This window comes from Clinocottus analis, unplaced genomic scaffold, assembly GCF_023055335.1.
Source record: "Clinocottus analis isolate CAN_PGR_092001 unplaced genomic scaffold, fCliAna1.0.p SCAF_1, whole genome shotgun sequence".
NCBI lineage: Eukaryota > Metazoa > Chordata > Actinopteri > Perciformes > Cottidae > Clinocottus > Clinocottus analis.
This window is the reverse complement of record NW_027175820.1, coordinates 12,443,446-12,463,439: the sequence shown is the minus strand read 5'-3', so window position 1 is coordinate 12,463,439 and position 19,994 is coordinate 12,443,446. Positions and strand designations below refer to the sequence as shown.

Sequence of the window (19,994 nt, the reverse complement as noted above, 5' to 3'; positions counted from 1 at the left end):
GAATATGTATTTAAACTTTATTTTGCCTTCTCCATCCGAGGTTTTGTTGCCATGTCCCTGACTCAGTCCACACAGGAAACGGAGGCATGTCGTTCAGGCGGTCAATGCATCGTCTCATTTTAATGATATTTCACTTGTGCTGCTGGCTTTGTAGTCATATCTGCACAAATTGTGACATTGTTGATTTGCATATTTTATTTCCCCTTTTGATGAATGTTTGGGAGTTGGGACTTTGAACGAACACCTTGAGCTTTCTGTTGTACAGTTTTATCTCAGTCTCTCGTGGCTGGTCAGGAAATGTGCTGGTGAAATGCTTCAATAATGTTTCTCTTTTCAGTATGTGCTCGTCTGCTGGGAATTGTTCGGATATTGACCTGAAAAAAAGTATCTATACCGTCTTTTCATTTTAAGCCTCCAGCATTCTATTTTGTTAATTGTTCAAATAAAGGATTGTGCAAAAAGCAATTTGCTAATGAAGTGCAGTCAGAAAACTACTTGGCTTTCTTATAATACAGTAAATACTGAAAACAGCTGCATTCTCTCCACTCTGGATTGGCCTACAGAACAATGTGCACAATAAACCAAAACAACAAAACGATCCACTGTGTCTTGGTCTACCACACACTGCTAATTGGTCTCTTGTTTCTGCATGTCAACGTATCCTATATGTAGTATTTGTAGTATGTTGTATCACTTGTGGTCTAGCTGGCTGCCTCCGTGTCCACTGCTCTCTGTAGGGCCGCGGCTGAGCTCGCCTCTTTGCTTTATTGGGAAGCAGAACCCATCATTGAAAAATGTGCTCTGTAAGGTTTTTCTGGTCTTTAGTATTTCTTACTATTTATTCCTTTTTATATAGCTCGGCCATCCACTGAAATGTGGCTTTTCCCTCAAACTTAGAATCAAATGTAGTATTTTCCTTGTTAATGTCAGAAGACAAGAGCTGTTTGTTTAGTTTTTTAAACAAGCCCACAGTCTGAAGGACAAAGTACATGTTTGGACACCCACAGATGGACCACCTATACACACAAGTGTCTCCTTCAGCCAAACTATAGGGATGACTGTGTGTGTGTGTGTGTTTTTACCTTCTCCCCACAGGCCTTTTTAAGACTTAGTGGTTTCTGAAAATCCATAGCACATATTTCTTTAACACGAGCCAGTAAATTGAATGCGAACAGTATTGCAGCATCCACAAGGGTATAGAACAAAGAGCCACATGAATATATGTTTTTGTAATGCTAGCATGTTTATGTGCCATTCGGTCATTAAAGTGATGGATCCAAACGATTACTAAGTGGAGACGACCAACCCAACAAAGTCAAAGCCTGTGCAGCAACAGACGAGGACAATGCGTCTTTGCCACTTCTCTTGTGTCTTTCTGCTCAACGACGAATGTATGACTGGTGTGTTTTAATTAACAACACCTGTAATTAACCAAGCAGCAACCACCATAGCGCCATGGAGACTGCTGAGCGCTGGTGCCTTGAGATCGAGTTAATGGCTCGTGCTGATTCATTTATTTTTGGTCGAATCAGTCTTACTTAATTGGAAGTTTTAGTGACAACCTTTCTTGATTTATGAAGGAAGATGCATCTGATTGGGCACAAGATGAATACTTAAGGTTGTTTGTTTTTTTTTATGAGGAAAAACTTGAAATATGAGTTAACATTTTCAGGTGTGTACATGTATTTAAAAGATATTGGAAGAAAAAGGCCTTCCTTTGTGGAACTGGATTGCTTTAGTTTCAGAGCTTGAAAGCGAAACAAGTCAGGAACCACTGTGTTAAGGGCATAAAAAGGCTAACAGTGTAACACGTTTCTCTAGATTTCCATCTGCATACTGTAAATAGCAGTTACTTTAGCCATGAATGTTGGCTCTGAAACTTCTGACCTTAAAGCTGGAATGCCAGGCATTTACTCAGTTGGGGCCAGTCCTCCATATAACATGTTACCAACCACTAAAGATACACTAAGTTTTCTTATCCAGCCTTCTCGCTTTGAGCAAACTGGTCTGACGTCCCGGCACCTCTTTATCCTCGTAGGACTGATCTTTGTGCATTTCCTCTGTTTTGTTTTTATTATCTTGTTCACCATAAAGTCTCTTCATTCAGACTCCCCCAGTTTTTCCTCTCTGAGTCTTATTTTCGTTTCTTGTTGAGAGGTCCATCAGCACTCCACAGTTTAAGGAAAGTAAACATGGCAAGGAGAGTTTCAAGGACCTCCATGAGCCCCCTGTCCAAATATCCCGGCTCTCGGTTTTGTAAACGGTTGGTTGATGGTTCTCTTTAAGCCTGACAAAAAGAAAAACTGGCTCAAGATTATATATTATCGAAAGGTAAACGGGTACCAATGTTTGAGTTGTGTAATCCTTCTGTTTTCTTCAACTGAGAAATATGCAGAGTTGTGAGTTTCCATTTAGCCTGGGATGAATAATGTATCTGTTTACGCAGCTGAGAAATGAATAACACTTCTGAGAAGAAAGCCATATCTCTTGGATAATTGATTGCAGTCAAGTGTGAGTAACACAATCACAAACATTTGTCACAAAGGGCTGCTCGGGATCAGGAAATGCAGATTGAGATTGTTAAAATAAATAAATCCACGTTATGTGCCATTGCCTGGTAATTGTATTAAAAGTTAAGTTTAATCAGAAATGTCATAGCACGCTGTAGACTAACTTATACCCTACAATAAAATCAAATATGTCTGTTAGGTAAAACAAACTTATAATATAATTAATGATGTTAAGATGATCAACACACTGAAATAAAGGCGCAGGGCATGAGTTGCATCGCCACAATTGTTTTCAATCATCAGTGATCAGGTGGAAAGTTTCTAGGTGAATGCAGTTCACAGAGCCATGAACCAAACTCAGCACAGAAGTAATTGCCTGAGATATTCAATAATCAAAGCCCAGATGCTCAGAAACCTGGATTCTGTCATGATAATGTAAACCGGGACTGAAATACCAGATTTTCATATTCCATGTGAACATCGTATCCCGGATATTATCAAAACTAAGTGTTGACGCACAAAAGGAAGAACTTTGTGTGAGTAGTGCAATTTTCACATCTGGATGGGTTCATGTTTGGATAATCGATCTTTAAAAGGAGCTGCAGCCAATTCAAATGTGTAATGACTGAGGGCAACGGAGAAAAGACACGTGCCTTATTGTTTTCAGATTGTTGGATGAAAATGCCCCAGGTTGGCCTCTGGAAGGATCTGTATATAATTGTCCACATCAAAATATCACCATTTATAGAATTTCTGGATTGGTAGGTCACAATCCCAACGATCCCATGAATACATTTATTTGACTGAAGTGAAGAATTGTCCATAGCCACTGTCGCGAGCATCTCTGCAGGACTTTTAAGAAAGAGAGCAGATGCGTGATGGGCCAGACTTCCTGTTCAACATGTATTTTGACTGAGGGCAGGGCCCAAACCAGCATTCCTTCTGAGTGGATGTGCTCTTGGTAATATCTGAGATATTTTTAAACAGAAATCAAGCTCATGATGGAATAAAATGTGAACGAGTTGGGTCATGACAGCCTTGAGACACGTGATTGTCCTTGTTTTCAAAGCATGAGCTCCTCATTTGCCTCTTTATCCTCTAACATACAGAATAAAGTCTTTTAATACTCTTTACCGACAACACTTTCATGCTGGTGATCTTTAGTTATCCACAGCAGGGCCTTTCAAATGGTGTATGCCATGTTCCCTCATCAAACTTTAATTCAACTATAGGATGATTGTACACATTTGTTTTAATTGCGGGATGTAAAATGTGTGAGACAAGCAAAAGCTGATATTACTTGATTACCATGCTTACAATCAGTGACATGTCTACAGGAGTTATTATAAGGTGTAAAATGATATCTTTCTCTCATTTACTACATTTTGATGTGTTTTTGTTTGGTAGCTGCAGCCAATTAAAAAACCCATCAGGATCTGATTGCGTATTGACTTACTGAATTGCTTGTAATGAAAACCTGGATATGACATACACATGTTGTAATGTCACACCAAAACATTTAGTCACACCCTTTGAACCAAATGGCTGCAGATGATCTGGAACAAAAACAGTTAACTCCCAATCGCACAACCGACTGATGACTACAGCTCTTATTAAGATGTTATCTGTGCGATATTCACAACATTAATGAAGCATCAAACGACTATTTGCCATGTAAAGATATAGTGAACAGAATATGAAGCTGCTCTCCCTCTGTGTTCACATGTGAGCGTGCCCGGCTGTCTGCAGCTGTGCTCTTGTGCGACATCAAGTGGTTCAAACATCACATTGCACCTTTAAGCCTGCTTGCTTTAACTACAGACCCAGCCGCTTTCTCACTCCCAACTCATCAAAATCCAATGTTTGGTCAGTACCCTTTGTCATCGGAAATCAGCGCATTGATGCCCTTTTTGGCTGCCGATGTACAATGATACCACAGAGGTGCAGCTATTTATAAACAAACGCAGATTTTTTTTTGTCAAACAAAAAAAGGTTACAATTAACGTTCATGAACTGACAACACGATGTGAGAGGGTCACACAGTCCTAAGATGACAACGCAGAACAACTCCCAGACCGGACCTGGCAGCGACCTGTCAATCACAAGGTGGCCACTCTCTCGCTAACACACAGCTGCTTTAGCTCTATTGTACTCCTGATGTGACCACCGTCTACTAAATAAACGTCCTGCTGTATTGAAGAATATTTTACTCGTAAGTGAGACCATAAACTTGTGTTTACAGTGTTTACTGAGGTAATACATCAAATGAGAAGAACGGTTATGTTCTCATAGACTTCTATTGAGTCACCCCTGATGGTTATTAGAAATAATTTAAGTCCAAGGCACTTCTACACGAGCTTCACTTTTCAGAGATCACTCACCTTTTTACCAAATGAAATGATGACGTCCAACCCTAAATAGTTTGTCCTTTAACTTTTAGTTAAAAACCAACATTTGTTCCAACTTATTTAGACCTTTATTTTTGTGTACATTAAAAAGTAGTGCCCATATTTTAGGAACACAATCTATTATGTTGTTTTGTTCTGCCTGCTGTCCTGTTTAGTCTGCTGTGATGTTTGAAGCCTGTCTGCAGCTGGTGTAGAAGATACATTTCTGGGAAATAACTGTCACCCAAACGTGATTCAGAGGTGATGATCTAACTGCCTGCCGCGGACTTGTCTGACAGCTCGCTGATTTAAGATATGTGTAGTTTTCTTCCTGACATTCTGGTGCTTGTCGGCGTGCGCGCACACTGCACTCCCTTTGCCAAGAACATAGCCGACTTCAGGGAGGCTGGCGCGTGGGGGAGTGAGGAGGGACAGCAATTTTTTCCTCTGGTCCTGAGGGGTCTCCTTCTCTATATAAGGCACTGTGAGCGGCCCAGGAGCTACACAGCCCCTCTGTGCGTCAGGATCACAGCCAACAAGCAGCAGCCCGGCGCTCTCACAAGGGAATAATACAGCTCTCCAGGAAACTGCGCCGGAATATCCAACTGGACACTTGAGAAAGATCGGTGAGCATTATGAGACTGTACTTGCAATGTGTTGCGGTCTCGATTTCAACAACGCTGAGGTATAGCAGGGGTTTTACTGGCGATAGGCACTGATTATTCTCATTTGACTTTTATCTGTATCGCAAAAAGAATATGACATGTGCAGATATCGCTCATTTGTGAATTAAGATAAACATGCTTCAATCAACAAATGCCAACGGGAGAGCAGGTAAATGAAACGCACGATGTCAAGTTATCAAGACAATAACAATCCAACTGTTCTAGGCCAGTTGTTATTTTAAAAAAACATTAACATATTCCCTTTAAAAGGGAATGAAAAAGTGAGGAAGCATCTCTGAAAATATATAAATCAGACCATTATATTGTGACATGGGTTGTGTTTACATTCAACCTTGTGGTAAGGCTGAGACGAGGTCAGTCCCTCTGCAGATCAGGCACTAGACAGCCAATGGCAGAGAGGGCTCAGTTCCCACAGACAAGATGTGGATGTGGACGTGTGTTCAAGTCCTCTGCTCTGTCTGTCACTCTGGTATAACATTCATGAGAGCCATGAGAAGGGCCCAGAGAGAGAAGCTGCTCGAGGTTCAGTGTGAAAAGGGGGGCACAAGGAGAGCAGAAGGGTGTGGTGCCTGATCTGCCCACTGGCTCACAGTGTTCAAAGCTGGCACAGTATGTTGACACAGAGCCGGTGCCAGACCTCAAGCCGCTTTTCAGCCAGATGGAAAGAGGTGAAGTGAATCAAGGATGAGAGCAACCAGTGCGAGCTAGAGCTTGGTTTATTTCTTGTTTCTTCTCTGATCCCACTGACTGACTGCTCTTCTCTCTTTATAAAACTTTGGGACTTTGTAGATAAGAGCTAAACCAAATATCACAATGTCATGCTTGCCTTCCAGAGGGAGGTCAGATGCACGGTCAGTTACAAAATAACACCCATAGATGGGTCAGGAATTCAGTGTTTTGCTCAGCCGCAGGTCTCCCTCATCAGTGTCTGGACCTACTGCTCAGTTTGATTAGAAAATAGTCTGAGTCAGGAGACGAGGAGAAGTTGGATTTCTCTCAGTGTAATTAAGATGCATCAAGTCCAAAGTCAGTCAGATTTACTGATCAAGCTTAAAAAGCTACTACCAAAGCCATACTATTACTATTATTCCGAAAGGCTCTTTAAAAATGACTTAAACATCGCAAATCAAACAGTAAAGGTTCAGAGTCCTGAATGATCACATTAATTTATCTTTTGTATACAGAAGCTAACAGGTTGCTTAATTGTGGTCCAGTTTATGCTATTTTTGTTCATGGTGAAATAATTTACGCTGTTAAAAATAAATTAGATTCATATTAAATGTTGTAACTAAACATTCAAATCTTGGGGTCAGGTCATTTTCAGAATGATAATGTAACAATATGATATAATGTCACAATATATTAACAGTAACCTTATGTAGTCAGTTCTGGGAGGTCCAATATCTTGCTGGACAATCATCTGTGGTGCACCACAGTATCTTGTAGAGGGAGCAAAACATAGCTCTTGAATTGCGATAGTAACTTATAATAACATCATTTTCAAATACAACATCACTCAGTCAACCTCAAAACGACCAGACACATGTACGTACATATACACTTATTGCATGGCTGTTGCATTGGATGGAATAATGTTCCTGATCAGAATTTATATGCCACAACCACACACACTGGCAAAAGGCTGAACTGACAGAAAGCAGAACATCTGAGAATACAAAGTTCAGGGAGGACTTTGAGTTCTCTTTGCCTCATCATCATGAGAGACTGTGTGCCAATAATCAAGATGCAACATGAAAGAATTAAGAATTAAACATTTCCACATCAATATTTTATCCCAGCCCCAATACTGCTACAACTTGTTTATAGAAAAAGACTCCCGCGTTAGTTTAGTAATGTTTAATCTGCTTTATGGACTCTCTCAGTAGGGAATGACTCATTAAATATTTCCTCTCTGCAGGTTGTGTCTGGGACTTTAAACACAATCTGCCTGTCTGCCGCAGTCTGAAAGTTCAACCCAGACAGCTGAAGTGTCAGAATGACCCGCGCTGCCGTGACCTGGATCCCTGTCCTCTCCCTCCTGCTGTTGTGCGTCAGTGACTCAGCTTCCCTCTTCCTGCCCGACTCCAATGAGCTCAGGCAGCTGCTGAGCCGCTACGAGGAGGCAGCGAACCAGAACAGCCCCAGCACCACATCTGGCAATCGGACCCGACGCGCCATCCGCTGGTCGGACCGTGAGGAGCTCCTCCAGCTACACAACAAGCTGAGAGGCTCTGTTTACCCCACTGCTTCAAACATGGAGTACATGGTGAGACAAGTCCCACTACCCTGATTACCTATTTCGCTATTATTCTGAACGATGATTCAAATTGATCAACTGTAATCTTTAGCTTTACTGTACAAAGGAATTCAATGTAATGTGTCAGCAACCTCTGAAATGAGACTGTGATTAGAGTTTAATGTGGAATCCGGCCTTGAAAAGCACTGTTGGTGTAATAAAAACAACCTTTTCTCCCTGCTGGAAACATGCAGTCATGATGGCAAGCTGTTGCCAGCCTGCTGTGCTGCTCTTTTACAAGGAGGATAATAAGCCTGACTCTGTCCGACCTGCAAGCAGCTCAGCGCTGTCAAAGGAAAACAGCGAGACTTTGGCTAGAAAGGGAAAATCCTGAGACAACGTGGCACATCAATGAGTGAAGTAGAAGAGGGATTATTGTTGAGACACACAGGAGGTTACAGAAAGCCAAGAGGTCCATGAAGTTGAGAGAAGCAGTGTCTCTGGAGTGTGGTTACAGCAGGAAAGGAAAGTGTCTGAAGATTTACTCTGCCCAACGCACTCTCAAATACCAGTGAACAGGCTGTGTGTGTTTGTGTTAGTGAACGGGTGTTTGGGGTTACAGTGGTGTCTGCGTGTGCATGTTTTAGCGACCACCAAAAGGCTGGAAATTTACTGAAGTTATGTGCTTTGAGGGGCGTGCTGTATGCACTACTCCCTTCACAGCACCCCATCCACTGAGAGAGTCAGGTGTCTTCTCCGCTTTCCACCCTGCTCTCTCCACCGCTGTAAAGAAACCCAATGTGGAAATGTGGATAATTCCGGTGTGATTGCTGGAGATTTGTAGTGGACCAGGGCCAGGCGTCAGCTGCCCCACTCAAATGTCACCGTCAAAGGTTAATGTTGTACTTGTATCCAGCTCAGTTTCAACTCACTGGGAAGGAAGGAAGTGCAGAAGTAGAAGCCTTTAACAATTTGTGGTTAGACATCTACAAGAGTGTCGCAAAGTATTCTTAAAAATTCAGTAAACAAGAGACTGGACCGGATGCTGTGTTTGCTGCAGCCGGCGATTTCAAAACAAGATTTCAACAATTTCAACCATCGCCACCTCAAGAGTGTCAGAGCAAAATAAGCTTTTCATTGTATAGATTAACTGTCGGTTATCTGTGCATATGACAGTAAAAACATATTGAATCTTAAATTGTTATTGCCGTCTTAAAGAAGTGAATTCCTTCTGACAAACTGTATGTTTTCCTTTTCGTGTCTAGGTTTGGGATGACGAATTGGAGCGGTCTGCCACTCATTGGGCAGAGCAGTGCCAGTGGGACCATGGCCCACAGGACCTGCTCATGTCTATTGGACAAAACCTGGCTGTTCACTGGGGAAGGTGAGACGCAGTGACACACAGTCAGCTGGGGTCTGTACCACTTTCTCATAAGACACCAACATAGGGTTTACAAATTCTATCTACAAGCTTTATTATTGGTTAATCATGTATTAATGTTTTGTACATAAGTTACACATTTATAAGACCCAAGTCCCCGTGACTGCTGTCTTTTCTTTTTTAGTTTGTTACTGCAGGAAAAAATATTGCAAAGTCATTAAAATATGTGTAATAAATTGCTAACTAATAGATTATTATCCAAGTCCTCTGTAGCCCTTTTGCAGAAGGGGATATTGGAACGGGGATCACACATTTTAGGGTTTTCAATAAATCTATGTTGACTTAACATTTAGCTCAAAGCACTGTTTTCCCTATGTACAGCTTTACGGAGGCGATGGCCTGACTGTGGATTCTTGTGGACTTTCTGTACTTTTAAGTTTTCTATTTAGTTAATTTACAGTTGTTACGTCACATAATCAACAGGTCAGATTTTCAACGTACTCCTTTTTTAAATTACCATCAGTATTGTCTGAGATTAATGAGTGCTGATCCGTGATGTTTGTGTGAGTGTGTGTCCGTTCGAGCAGACGCCAGGCACAGGGCACCTCTGTGCAGGCAGAGTATATCGCAGCAGGTGCCCTTGCAGGAATCTGCTCCCATTCTCATAGCCCTTTTTCTCCCTCGCTCTTCCCTTCTTTTCTTCCTGTGCAAGCAAACCCTGATGTGGAGTCTTTTTTTATCCTCTCCCCCTCCACTCTTTCATTTAGAAGCTCAACACTTTTCAATACCGTAAAAAGAGATGTTTATAACAAGAGCATGAACAGATTTGTTGGGCTGTGGAGCCGTGTTTACACTTTGCTTTGATTCTTTCTTTTTTTTTAAGCCGATTTGATTTCCCCTGTTAAGGAGGGGAAACAGACGTTGTTCTGTGTGCCAGGTCAAATTCAGATTCATCATTTTAGGCCTGAAGGGAGGAGGAGGAGGAGGAAGGGCAGCGAGGTTCATGCAGTGATTCTCAAGTCTAGCCAAAGCACCTGGCAGCTCCCTCAGATATTTCCCTTTTGCTGCTGGTACCTGGCCTGCTTGTGACTGAGCCTACTGTTTCTGTGTGTGTGTGTGTGTGTGTGTGTGTGTGTGTGTGTGTGTGTGTGTGTGTGTGTGTGTGTGTGTGTGTGTGTATGTGTGTGTGTGTGTGTACTTGGGTCCTACAGATACCGCTCTCCTGCCTACCATGTCCAGGCCTGGTACGATGAAGTGAAAGACTATACCTATCCCTACCCCCAGGAGTGCAATCCTTGGTGTCCAGAACGCTGCTCAGGGCCTATGTGCACTCATTACACCCAGGTGAGATGAATAAGAAAACAGAGCAGGGCTTCGATCAAAATCAACTCCTATAACTACGCACTTGGCAGTAGGGATGTCGTGAGAACCTCAAAAATCCTGGTCCGACTCCAACAGTGTTCCGTCATGATAGAAAAATGTCCCTGATATTGCTACATTGTGGACAACAAATTAGCATTGAAATTGGCAGAGGAGCTAACAATATTAGCCGTTAGCAGTCGATGGGCAGCACAGTCCAGTTTAGTTGAATAACAAAGCTCACGGCTAACGTTGACAGAGGTTACATTGAGTTACATGATGCGCTCGAGCTCTATTCAGTGAAAATGATTGTTCATCAAAGGTAAATAACATTATTTAGATTTGTTCAAATGTAATCTTAAAATAAAATTATGGTTTTGGCGAGAAACTTGAGCCAGATCACCAGGGATCTATTGATACATTTTCTAAAACTAGTATGCAAACGGTAAGTAATGAATGTTGAAATACATGCAATTTAGTGTTTAGTTTTTTTCTGGTATGACAATATCCCTACTTCAGTGAGATGTAAGTGTGTTCTGTGCTTTTTTAGGTTGAAATATATTTTTCAACTTCCTTTTGAAGCATACAGTGTAATGTCTCCAATATTTATGATCAAATCTGTTTAGTATCAGGTCATGTGCCTTCTTTTATCTGTAATATGGAGCATATGTCACTTGGCAGGTGTTGCTGGGATACAACATGTGGTGTGCACCCTGTATGATATGTATTGGCCCAGTTGTGGAAGAACAGAGATTACATAATGTGCACAGATAGAGACTTGTACACAGTAAAGGATAAAGTGAAGTGAAGATGCAAGTAATGGACAGAGACAAGAGTGGATGAGAACATGAAGAAATGAATCAAAAGGAAACAGAATTTGGTGAGCTGGCCACCTCTTCCCTTAGACTTTACTTTGTAGCTGCTGGGATGAGTGTACAGAAACATACAGAGTCCTCCCCTCTGCCTATGCCCTGAAACCGGATCACTGACATCTGTTAGTCATTTTCAGACGCACCAGACACCACTCATCACTTGACCTCAATTCTTTGGAAGATGCTGCAGATAGGAGACAATGCCACATCTAAGCATCATCACCTTTTCTATCCTTCATTTGCTGGAAGTGCTGATGTATCTGCAGTCCAGGCAACCATACTCCATAACTACCTCTGTGGGGAAATGCTGGACCCTCTGGAGTTAGGGAGTACAGATTGAGCTTAACTACCAGCACTCAGCACAAATCAGTCTGTGTGCTGACTCACTGCTTCCAGTGGCTTCCAACTGTACCAGGCAAACGATGAACATTCCTGAGCAGGGAGAGTGCATATGTTTCAAAGTTTGGAAAGAAAAGTAAGGAGGAGTTATGGAACAAGCTGTGTTGTATTCCCCATCGTATGGCACGTATTATTCATCTTAAAACACCCCTGCAGCAGCTTTCGATTAATTTGCTTTTCAATTGACCTTGGACTGTTTTGAACCTAGGCTCAACTGACTTCTGTTTCAACAAAGTTAAGATATTAAGAACAGCCGGTTTTATCCACTTTCATCAGTGTGATGAAAAAGATCCTGATTGTGTCACAGAGTTCAAACAGGGTTCATCCACCCAATGTCCATCCCACTGGGGCAGACCGGCAGACCAGGTCCCAGGGAACCCATTAATCGCGACTGTCAATCTGGAATGACTGATGGAACAATGCGCTGCAAGTTCAGTTCACTCTGCGGTGTCTGTTAATTACAACTGTTCATCCTAACTTTGACTATTCTTTCACCCCTCTCTTTACAGTTGGTCTGGGCAGCCACGAGTCGAGTGGGCTGTGCTGTGCACGTGTGTCCAATTATGAACGTGTGGGGAGAAACATGGGAGAACTCGGTTTACCTTGTGTGCAACTATTCCCCAAAGTAAGATCAGTTTTCCTCCACTGTTCATCAACACTTCTGCTCTTTTGTCTCCTGTTTTTACATTCTTCTTCCGAACAGTGTTGACAAATGCTCCGGCGCGTAACCCTAATAAAGCGGCTCTACAGATATGTACATGTTGTCCAATACATGTGTATGACACATTGGAGCCATTCAAATTCCTCCAGAATTCAGAATAGAAAAATAATAACGTAGCATGGGGAAAGGAAAATGAGAGCAGAGCAGATGCTTTTTCCAGACAACTCTCAGGATATAATTGCCTGAGAGACAACGGCTGTTTTCATTAGTTTGTGGGATTAAGACCATTAGCAGCGTTGACAATGAACAAAGAGCACTGAAGTAATTTCAAGGCCATGAGCCCAGTAACACTTGACTGATGATTCAGTTTCACCTTCAAGCTGTCCACTGTACACGTCTACAGAGGTAACTGGATCGGCGAGGCTCCATACCAGCATGGCCACCCTTGTTCCCACTGCCCTCCCAGCTATGGAGGAGGATGTAGGAATAACCAGTGCTACAAAGGTGAGCAAACCCACATGGTTTTCATTCAAAGATGTTAAACTGTTATGTTTTATCAACCTGAGCCCTGATCTCTTTGTACATCTAAAGACTCTCAGCGCTCAGAGACAGAGGACATGAATGAGGTGGAGAAGCCTCAGGTTCCACTGCCACCTCGTACCACTGCCAAACCTGCACCCAAACCTAGACCGTCTGCTCCCAAAAAACCAGCTTCCAAACCCTCCGCTCCAAAGCTCACCACACCAAGGACGCCATCTTCAAAGACTCCTAGCAACAACTTTCTTGGTAGCTGCAGGAATTATAGAAAATAACCATAAACATGTATGTTTTGTACATTTCTTCACTAATTTGACGGTATTCTTGCAGCTCAAAACATCAAGTGTGAGACTAGACTGCGAGATAAGTGTAGAGGTGCTACCTGCAACAGGTAAAGTTATTTCTTAGGATGTGCACAAAATATGTCTTATTTATTCTGATATATTATAAACTCACCGTTTTTTTCTCATTTTCTAACTTTGCAGATATACATGTCCTTCTAATTGCCTGAATAAGAAAGGGAAAGTTTGGGGAACTCTCTTTTATGATGTGGTGAGTATGTCCAACATGAAACAAACATCTTCCATCATTTATACTGCAAATTGATATTTGTTAATTTTTTGGGGGGTATTGTTTTAGCAATCAAGTATTTGCCGTGCAGCTATTCATTTTGGTGTCATTGACAACAACGGAGGAGTGGTCGACATTACAAGGATGGACAAGCTTCCATTCTTTGTCAGAGCCACTAAGAATGGCATTGAGTCCTCCAGGTACAGTAGATGTTGGGCCTGATTTTCCCAAATAGGCACATTTGTTTATATTTGCTCATTCACATTAGTCTGCCTTTATGATTCACATCTTGTGCAAGAGTATAATTTCATGGAAACGGTTTGCTTTCCTAACTTCTGTGATGTGTTTTACAGTAAATATAAACCTGGTAATGCCTTTGTGGTGGCCAAAGTGGAAGGTGAGTGAGTCACAGTTTTTAGGGAGTGCTTTCAGTCATAGTTCTGTTTATTTAGTTTAATTTATTGGGCCAACAGATATTGGGTGTATTAAATGTTTTTCTCTTCTCTCTGTGTGGCAGAAATGACTGCTGACTGTTACACCACAGTGGCTGAAATCTGCCCTTTCAAAAAGCCCTACTCACACTGTCCAAGGTGCCTCTTCATGTCCACCATTGTATCGTTCTCTAAAGCATATGATTAGCCAATCAAAGGTTCTGCTTTACAATTACTCCTCCTGGGGGCCCCATAAGTGAAATCCGTATATCTACAACAGTAATAAACAAAGTAAAAAGTTGTAGGGCTTATAAATGCTAAATAGAAAGTAATGTGATCCTTCTGTTGCTGCAAATTTATACTTATATCCAATTTGTTTCTCAGGATCTTTTGTCCGGCCAACTGCAAGACTCAGCCTTCTTATTGGTCGCCTGTAATTGGAAACAATATCTACACAGATGTAAGTTAAACACTGTTCAGGATCTGCATGTTCTGAAAGACCTTGATCGTAAATCATAAATGCATTTTTATGTATTAAGGTGTTATTAGTTCTGCCAGAATTAAATATAAATCTGGATCTGCAGCAGGGTTAAAGTTTATGGAAATGCACATCACTCTTGTGGACTATTTTGAAGTTGCCAGTTTGCACGGTTGTATTTCAATCAGAAGAGATTTTCTTTGTGATGAGTATTTACTGTTTGTTATGCCAGATGATGCATCATGGGTTACACAGAATTTATTTGGCGCTTGAACTCCACGAGGAGATTGAGATCGCGCCTTGTCTTTCTGTCTGAACTTACGCTGGAGCTTCATTTGGTCAATATAGTCTTACATGGTGAATTATCTTGGAAACCAACCATGGACGGTGGCCGGCTAAACACAAATCACAGCTTCCCTGAGACTGTGAACCTCTTGCAGCGGTCGCAGAATAAGGCAGTAGTTTGGCTCATAGCAGATGTGCCCAGGAAAAGTTACAATCTCACGCACACATGTGTTTCTTCAGTGGTGTAGAAGCTGGATGTTGGTTAGAAATGAGACGTAAACCCTCTGGTGAGAAGTATTGTAGGGGTGTATGGACAATGTGATTTGTGTTTGGACTAGAAATGAATGATTCTGCTTCAGATGGTTGTTGATAAGAGCTTACAGTCTGTTGTGCTGGCTCCGACTGTGAAACAAATGTCTGCTTTTGCATGCTTGCCTGCGTGTGTGAATTGTTGCAATATATTTTGTGCTGCATTTCATAATAAAGAAATTTAAAAGATATTAATGTCTTGTAAAAGGATGTAAAAATGTTTTTCCTCTTTGCTACACGTTATTCCCACAGAGCTCCAGTATCTGTAAATCAGCCATCCATGCAGGGATAATCAAACCAGATGGCGGTTTTGTGGATGTTCTACCACTGGACAAGAGAAAGGACTATGCTGGAGTCCTGAAAAATGGCATCCAGTCTGAGAGGTACTACTGATTTTAACTGTACCCCAGATGAGGTTTGTTGCACAATAACAAAAAAGGCACAAAGAAATGACCATAGTAACATTAGAGAGAGTCTGTGCCATTTGCCTATTCAAGAGGTGCTATTTTTTTTTTAATCTAAAAAACGAGAATAAGCATTAATGTTTGGACATGGCATGCGGCAGCTTTTATCAACAAACAACCATTTGACAGCTGTGACACTGCAAAGCCCCTTTAGCTGTGTCGAAAACTATCGCATAGCTTGGGGAAGTGTGGGAATTTGTTATCGCTAGTAACTCATGTCCAAACATCTTATAGATCTGCCACTGTGGAGGAGGAGTGTAACGTCTGCTAAAGTCTCATAGGTGTCAGTAGTTTGTTTATTTTGGTAATTAGGATTCCGGAATAATGGCATATTTTCCCAAACCGCAAGAAAGGTCTCTCAAACTGAATTATACTTAGATTTATGCTAGGAGAGAGAGAGAGAGAGAGAGAGAGAGAGAGAGAGAGAGAGAGAGAGAGAGAGAGAGAGATACTGCAGTTGTTCTGTTCGTGTCTGTGCGTGCGTGTGTGTTTGTGTGTGTGATACATATCAAAAAGCGGAGTCATGCGGTAATAGCTGAATGTTTTGTCAACATTTTAAACTTGAAATGGTGTCTCTAGCTGAAAGGATGGTGGACTTTTAAGCTTTTGGAGTTGAAGAAGTTTAAGCGGATTTGAATATGTTCTTAAATGGAAACCATTACTTTTCATAAAAAAGCTTAATAATTTGAATATTTGGAAAAATATAAAATTATAAAATAGCTGAACGGTTACTGTAGCTGCATATATGAAGGAGTTATTAAGGTCCAAAATACACACGGAAGAAATGGAATCCGTTTAAGAAAGATTTGAAGAACATTAGTTGGGATGCTGAAGCAGCCTAACTAATTATACAAGGGCCCACCCGCACAGGTGAGTCAAGTCTGCACATGACCACAGAGTCCTAAGAAGATGTCCAATTAGGCAAGATTGAGAGCACTTGTTTGGGTGGCGAGCTGGCATGTAGGGGCTATGATCTGCCTTTGATGGAAACAACACAAACCTATCAAAGTAATAAACAAATTGTAGACGTGGCAAATCTGAACGGTCCAGACCCAGATCTCCAGGTTTGACTGTGGTAACAATAATCATGCATGTGGGGTAAGTGCTAAAGGTGTTTTAAGAATATCTAATTAAATTCAGTTTAAAACTGAATGGTGTGTTTGAGGTTATATAAATATCTGTAGATAATATTTATCTGAGCTCAGATCAGTCTTTAATATTTGACCCACCTGAGTGTGATAAAGAAAACCTTGAGATACAAATGAAATCATGGAGCTTATTGTAAAATTAGACACATAAATTTGACAAAAGTATCTATAGTATGCCTGAGAAGGTGCTTTTATTCGATACACAATACCTTGATTCTCGAGTTCCCTGCTCGCACACCATGTTTCTCACATCACTCTTATGGCTGTAGCCGGCTGCAGCGGACTACACTGAGGCAAGGAAGTCCATGTGGGAAGTCCTGCTGGCATGTGGGGTTGTAAGAGTAATGGTGTGGTTTGGTGTGTGGATGGCCCACACATGGGATCTTTGCTTACTTTACTCAGGCATTTCAATGGAGTGTGCAAAGTGCTTCGTGGCCAAAATAATCCAAGACTGACTACTATGAAATCCAATGCATAACTGCAAAGGCCCGGGATAAGAGGTCAATAAACGGCTGAGAGAGTCCGTGCCATGTGCCAACATCATGGCAGGGTGGCCAGCTTGGATGGGAATCTGTTGCTGGGGAAGTAATCACAGCCTATCTGATTACTCGAGGATGGAAATGCTGTCAGCCACTTAGTCCGTGATTTCCTATACAGACAATTATCCGTGATCTGATACCAATCGCACTGGCCCATCATGATTATTGATCATGGCAGAGCTTCAAGGTCTCTCCACCAGTGAAGTAATTATGAAGTCATCAAGTTTAACACACGTGGTTGCTTAAAAAAGGTTAGACTCTTATATACGGCAACTATGAGTCATACTGCCAACATGACATCTACAAAGATGCTGTGAACACTTGATTGTTGAAAGTTATATAATGTTGTCTTTAGTTTTAGAGGGAGATTTCCAAAGTTTGAGAGTTGTAAACTGTAATTGTCAAAGCGCCCTAAAATGTTTGTCAAAGCGTAAAATGCACGCCTAACTGAGCTGCCAAGGAAATGGCGTCTCGATGCCCCCGTGCTCTGTAAATTCAGTTATATGCAAAATGTGCCCCTTTCTATGCAAATTAGCCTTATTGCAATAACAGTCCAATTCACAAAGATCAGCGCTATTAGCCTCACGCAGCTACAGTCAAATTATTAGCATCTTCAGTGAGTTGGTGGCAACATAGTTTAACCCAGACCTCCTTCAATTTGAAGGTGTGATAACACCAACAGCACGAACAGACTGGGACATTAAATCCAAAATTTGCTTTCTTCCTGTCTTGTTTTGTTAATCGGACCGAGAGACGGGGAAAAGCCAGCAGTTGCAATTGATGTGCAACTCCAGGTGCTAGAAGCAGCTGTACAACTTTAGTTAACCCTGGTGATGTCGTCAGAGTCTAATCATCATGCATTCAGGATCCAGTGTAAAACTGGGGATTGGATTCAGGATAACTCTGCTTTTGCCGCTTCAATTTGGATAATTCCTCCAATCCATTGCTCACATTTCCTCGCTTTTATGGAGATTATGTACAAACTTGCTGGAGTGCCTGTCGTTACATGTGTATTTTTTATGACCAAATGTAACACGTTTTCTGTATTGCCTGTTTGCAGCAAGAGCAACTCAGAGGGAGGCTCTTTCCGAGTCTTGGCTGTGAGAGAGTGAGACTTCGGATCAGAATGTGAGAGACCAACAGAGTCAGCTGAGCTGCTCTTGAAGAGCAGGAAGTGCCCACAGGTTGGATACCATGGCTGTTCATCTGTCTCTGTGCCTTTAGTGGAAACAGAAAGTCCCAGCAGATTCATAAACAATAGCCACTCAGTAAAAATTGTTCAATATGTTGGTGGAACTTTCTTTTAGTCCAGATATAGATATTTCTACATACTTAATCTGTGAATACAGAATGTTTTTACATATTATGATGCTTTGAACAGCTGGTGCTGGAAGTTTGGATTTAGACATGTTTTGTGTTTACATTGATGTTCCTATTACAAATTCAGATTGGTTTTCTTACACAGAAATGTATACTGATCACACTGTATTTAATCATTGTGTACAGAATTATATGATATTTTGTTTGTTTTAAAAATGGAGTACCATATATTAACATTATGATTTGGATTTTAGGTTTAATTTCTTAGCTTTCTTCTGCCCACCTGGGTAGTCTTTGCTTTTTACTCTTGAAGATTTGGCTTGTGAAACCAAATGTCTAAATTGTATTTATAAATGAAGTGTTGGTGTGTTAGCTGGGTAAGCCAGAACTTGTCAAGCAGATCCAAAAAGGGGAAGAAATAATGAGGTAATCGGAAGTGTATACAGGCAGCAGCAGGCTGTACATAGATTACGTTTCCTCAAGAAGACTGGTGTCACGTCCGGTGCCAGACATGTGCAGGTGATTTAGTGGAGGGGTTACATTACTAGGTTCAATAAGTAGTATATGGTAGCTGCAGATGGCGCCTCAGAATGGTGGCAATATTGTACATGTATTAAATAACAATCGCAGACCGCAGACTGCAGTGTAGGTGTGTTACCGACACCTGTAATGTCTATCATTATACTGGCCATTACTTCAGGACTGATGTTAATACTTTTCTCAATAATTAGAAAAAACTATACTTACACTTGTCTTGACATAGATCTTTACAATATTTCTGCTGCATCTCTTCAATGCACAGAAAGTAAATACATTTTAGGATAGTAAACATCTGCCACGTAAACCAATTAAACAGATTGACAGTCCAATTTGTACTTCAGGACCATTGTACTGATACGTATTGTCACTATCTGATTGTTTCACAGAGTGGTTCAAAGTACAAAACAAGGCTGTAAATATATCACAAATACCTGGCCAAGTAAAAACAAAAATCTCTTTCTTTATTCTACCTCAGTCCTAAGCTCGCATTTAAGTCTTTTTTTATATGAGAATTTTTATGGGAAAAGTTAAAGGTTTTGTAAAGTTATGGGAAATGTAAATACCATGTTTTTCCTGTTGAATAATCCTTAAGTAAGGTATAATTAAAATGTTTAAATGTATTTTACTTGTCTTGTTTTTATACAGCTGTAGGATGGGTTCTATATTTTTTGCACAACTTGAAAATAAAGTTTGACATACAAATGCTACAACACCCGTGTCTGTTTCAGTAGAAGATGTGTCCAGTAGATACATGATTTTGTGCATTTTGCACATCCTTTGGGCTACAGTGGCATTTTGAGATAATCAACTGATTATTGTTAATGAGGTTTGGTAACAGTGTTTGATGGTTCTATGATACTTCCGTTATGTTAAGCCAATTGA

The 19,994-nt window shown here is 41.1% G+C and overlaps 1 protein-coding gene across 1 annotated transcript; it reads left to right on the top strand.

Moving 5' to 3' along the window:
- The first annotated feature begins 5,424 nt into the window (after positions 1–5,424).
- On the top strand, positions 5,425–19,775 carry crispld2 (cysteine-rich secretory protein LCCL domain containing 2). The gene is made up of 15 exons (XM_068572942.1): positions 5,425–5,523; positions 7,502–7,849; positions 9,085–9,203; positions 10,412–10,544; positions 12,340–12,455; positions 12,895–12,995; positions 13,083–13,277; positions 13,359–13,419; positions 13,514–13,580; positions 13,668–13,798; positions 13,952–13,995; positions 14,116–14,188; positions 14,414–14,489; positions 15,354–15,484; positions 18,313–19,775. Exons 2-15 carry the CDS (start codon positions 7,580–7,582, stop codon positions 18,362–18,364), a joined length of 1,569 nt encoding a protein of 522 aa, XP_068429043.1. The 5' UTR covers positions 5,425–5,523; positions 7,502–7,579; the 3' UTR covers positions 18,365–19,775.
- Positions 19,776–19,994: the final 219 nt, after the last annotated feature.